The following is a 4,049-nucleotide window of genomic DNA, read 5'->3' as shown; positions in this document are numbered from 1 at the left end:
AGGAATGATCTGTTCCTTTTCAGTGCAAACCACAAACATCATCTTTTCTCATGTGGAAGCCAAAGGAGCCTTACTACATAGGAATACTTATTAGGCACTTTATATGTTTTCTAAGCGAGAAGGGTGCAGTGTGGGGATTGGAAGGGTATTTATCCACGTTAGGGGAAATGGAGTTTTTTTGTTTCTCCTACGTAATCTGACTGTAGACTGTTGATAGGATACCCCAGAAGCAATTCTTGGCCTATTTACTTTTTCTTTGTGCCATGATTCATTGTATCAGGCAGAATGGCTTTGATTTTGGGTGCTTACTTCTCAAGTTTTATGTCAGGGCTTGGGTCTTTTTGGTTGCTTTGCAGTAGGTACAGGTTCATGGCCAGAGAGAGAATCTGCTTTGACGTTTCTTCTGGTCTCTAAGTTGTTTCAGCAATGCAGGGTGGAATTTAGAAATAAATTAATTCAGAATTAATTTTCTGAATATTTTCCTAGAGAGAAGGAAAATAGGAGGTCAGGTTGGGTATATTTGAGTGGCGTACTGGAAGTACAATTTTAAGAGTTGTGGCTGACCCTGAAAACCTCAGTGTGAAAGATGGAAGGATTTTGGTTTGAAAAGGATCACATGACATACTATAGATATTTGTTCCCTCAATTTCATCATTACTTTGGTGCTATACATAATTTTTCTTGTTTTAACAACTGTATTTGGCTTGGAAAAATATTAGTAAGGGAAGGTTTTTTTAATCTCGTTCCATAAGACTAGAGAAAAAAGAAATGCCCTTGCACTATTTTGGGGTTTCTGCCATGAATGATTTTTATGATTGAAATTAATTGGAATAAACATGAAGACATGAAAAAACAACCATAAGTGTTTGTAGTTACACTAATTTCTTTCTTACATGAGAATAGAAGTGTTATGATGCACACTTCTAATCCAGATCACTTTTGTGACAGATTTCATTAGTGGGTAGAGGCCATTTTTGTGGTCCTGTGCAACAGTAACCCAATTTACAGGCGTTACAGAAATTGTTGGGAGCAAAAACTAAGTATGTGCATGTATATACTGGAAAGTATGAATAACATACATTTGTAAGTTAAGGTAGCTTGCAATGACTAATCTTATAAACTCCTTTGGAAGCTTAGATTCTTTTTATCTCCAGCAGCAGGAAGTCTTCATTTTCACCATTTTGAGAAAAGCACATTGCTATGAGAAGACATGGGTTGAAGTTTACCTGTGGACAGAGCTTGATTAACCAGACCTACGTGTTTGATTAACTTTTTGCTATAAGAATATTTACTTTCTTTGTTTTTGGTCTAGCAAGTTGGCACAAGTCAAGAGTTGTGTGTGGGAAGACACCTCAGCGGAGTCGAGTTTACTGTCACTTTACTTTTCAATCAGTTTCTCTTACTGATTCATAAACATTATCCCAATGCAGTGCTTTTCCTGCAAATAAAACTATTTCTGCTTAGTAGAAAGGAACTGTACGTCATTGATCTTTGCCGTTTTTACGGTGAACCTCCTTAAATTGCATGTATATGTTACTGTTCCTATGTATGTGTGTCTCTCTATCACATAACCCAGAACTTATTTCCTCAGCCAAATGGCTAGGGGCCGAGCCTAGCCATGATTTTACCTCCAATGGACGCAAGTTTCTATGGTGAAGATATCTCCTGAGAGTTCGGGACTAGCAGAAAGAAGCGAGGAAATTTCGACCGTTTGGTTCTTACGGATAGGTATTTATGTATTCGGGTTTGTGTGAATGTAAGCTATTTGACTTTCCAGAAAAACGTATTTTGCAAGTGACATTGATTGGTTGGTTGAAGCACGTACGGTAAGAGCTGTTACGGAAATGGATCCCACTTAAACTATTAAAGGATACCTTTGCCTTTAATTGTAATAATTTGTTAGTTTCTTTGAGAGGAATTTAGACTATTAAACAAATTTTCGATAGTTGGTGACAAATGATTATCAAAATTAAACGTAACTTGTAAAAGGAAATATGCTTTAACGTATAAGTTTGTTTTTTTTTTTTTCATTTTTAATGGGTAAGTATTTAAGTAGTCGCATAAACCCAAGCCCTAAGTTTTTTGCATTGACCAGCTGTTTCATCTTGCAGGTACGATGGGCGTGGTCACCTACATGACCTTTCTGAATATGATGCTGAATATTCCACATGGAACAGAGATTATCAATTGTCTGAAGAGGAAGCTAGAATAGAAGCCCTCTGTGATGAAGAGAGGTATTTAGCCTTGCATACGGACTTGCTTGAGGAGGAGGCGAGGCAAGGTATTGCTCAAGGAAACTTCCTGAGTTTAGCACATGTTTAAATAAATAATTATGAAATTAAATTTACTCCTAATTTTATACTCTCTTTTTCTGATGTTATCTTGACAGTACCCAGTGGATTCGAAAAACGGGAGTCTTTGCGTATGTGAGAGGACCTCAGGATAGTTTAAATATAGATCCACACAGAAATTTCCCAGATTCTGAGGGCAGACTGGGATTTGAGACCCCCCAAAAAACCCCAAATAAACACATTCTTCTTCATTTTTAGTCTTGTATAAATTAAATTCTGTGCTCTTGTATGCATAATTACATTAGAATGTTTTAACCCACAGCCTTTATCTCTTCAGGAAGAAATAAATGGTCAGCATATGTAAATGCTGTGTTTTTCTATTCAGTTTTTAATGAAAGCTAAAATGATTAGATGAAAACTTCTCATTTAAAAACTAAAGTAAGAAATATTACTACTTTTTATTTTAAGAAAATAGCTTTTAAATATGTTCTAATGAATGGTAATTGCATTTTGGTTCAAGAGGAGGAATATAAAAGACTGAGTGAAGCTTTGGCAGAGGATGGTACCTATAATGCAGTGGGATTCCGCTATGGTAGTGATTATTATGACCCTTCAGAACCCACTGAGGAGGAGGAGCATCAGCCTGCAAAACAAAGAGGTAAGGGGTAAAAATAGCCAGGGTTAATTGGGAGGAAGAACATAACACCTCTGTGTCTCTCACTTGCAGTTGAAGGTTGAAAAGTGCGTTTCTTTTTTAAAAGTGTGTTTGAAGGTGTGTTTCTTTAAAATGCAAGTAAAAAAATCTCAAAGCATTTCAGCAAAGTCTTATGGAACTCTGAATTTTTGCAAACTTGGCTCTTGATGTGCTTAAGAATTTTACTGCTACAGCACAGTCAATACTACAGTAGTCAGGATAGGAAATTTAGTTCTGCTGTCTTGCAGATTCTTATTCAGAAAAAAAATAGTAATTCATGGCATGGCGCTCTGTTAACACTAAGTTTCTTGGTCAAGGAGAAGATCATTACAAACATAGGCGGAATAGTCATTAATGACAATATGTATTTTTTTTAAGTTTAGATTTTGTCATCTGTATTATAAATGAGTCTGTCTTCAATGTAGTGTGCCCCTCACTGTGATCTTAAAAATGCAGAATTCAGATCCTCGTGTTCCCATCTTTATGATAATTTAACATTTTTAACACAAAGTCATAAGGAAGCTTTCAAGTGTTATTGAACCATGTCTTAGTAAAGTTAGGATTGTTTAATTAACAACTGGGTTGTCTAACTACATATTGGTCGGTTACCATGGTATGAGAGGTGCTTTTTTTAGCAAGGTGTGTGCTACAATGCAGGACTATTTTAGGTGCTAAAGCTTATTTAGTGTTTTTTGCTGCTGTGTGTGAGAGGTGGTGTCAGGGCAGTGTCTCCATGCCACTTGCATTCTACCAGGAGTTTCTCCTATACCCTTCGGTACTGATGCTGAGTTGCGTTGTCTTTTCTGGGGTTTATTTAATTTGTTTTATTCCCATTTGTCTGGAAAATTTGGAACCAAATAGTTCCCAAGTTTTCTTTACGTACGATTTTTGGGTATTTCTTGCCATAGGGATGTTTTTCACATTGTGGGTGTCTGTGTATATATAGGGATATATATAGATAGAAAAATTGGAGGTGATAGGGAAGAACATGTTTCTAGTTTGGCTCCCCCATCTTTCTTTACTGTGTAGAGATTAAAAAGGTGGATGCCATCTCTCTATTGGTC

General features: G+C 36.5%; 1 protein-coding gene across 4 annotated transcripts in view; it reads left to right on the top strand.

Annotated features, from left to right (window-relative positions):
• Positions 1–4,049, top strand: part of SFSWAP (splicing factor, suppressor of white-apricot family) — a 50,969-nt gene that overhangs the window by 670 nt on the left and 46,250 nt on the right. For all 4 annotated transcript variants that reach the window (XM_010289870.1, XM_010289868.1, XM_010289871.1 and 1 more), the window contains exons 2-3: positions 2,112–2,281; positions 2,812–2,949. In XM_010289870.1, coding sequence (XP_010288172.1) covers positions 2,112–2,281; positions 2,812–2,949 — 308 coding nt within the window. The remainder of the gene's footprint in view (positions 1–2,111; positions 2,282–2,811; positions 2,950–4,049) is intronic.

This window comes from Phaethon lepturus, unplaced genomic scaffold (assembly GCF_000687285.1).
Source record: "Phaethon lepturus isolate BGI_N335 unplaced genomic scaffold, ASM68728v1 scaffold4886, whole genome shotgun sequence".
In the NCBI taxonomy this organism is placed as follows: Eukaryota; Metazoa; Chordata; class Aves; order Phaethontiformes; family Phaethontidae; genus Phaethon; species Phaethon lepturus.
The sequence above is the reverse complement of the archived record's forward strand: the minus strand, read 5'-3'. Positions and strand labels throughout refer to the sequence as shown.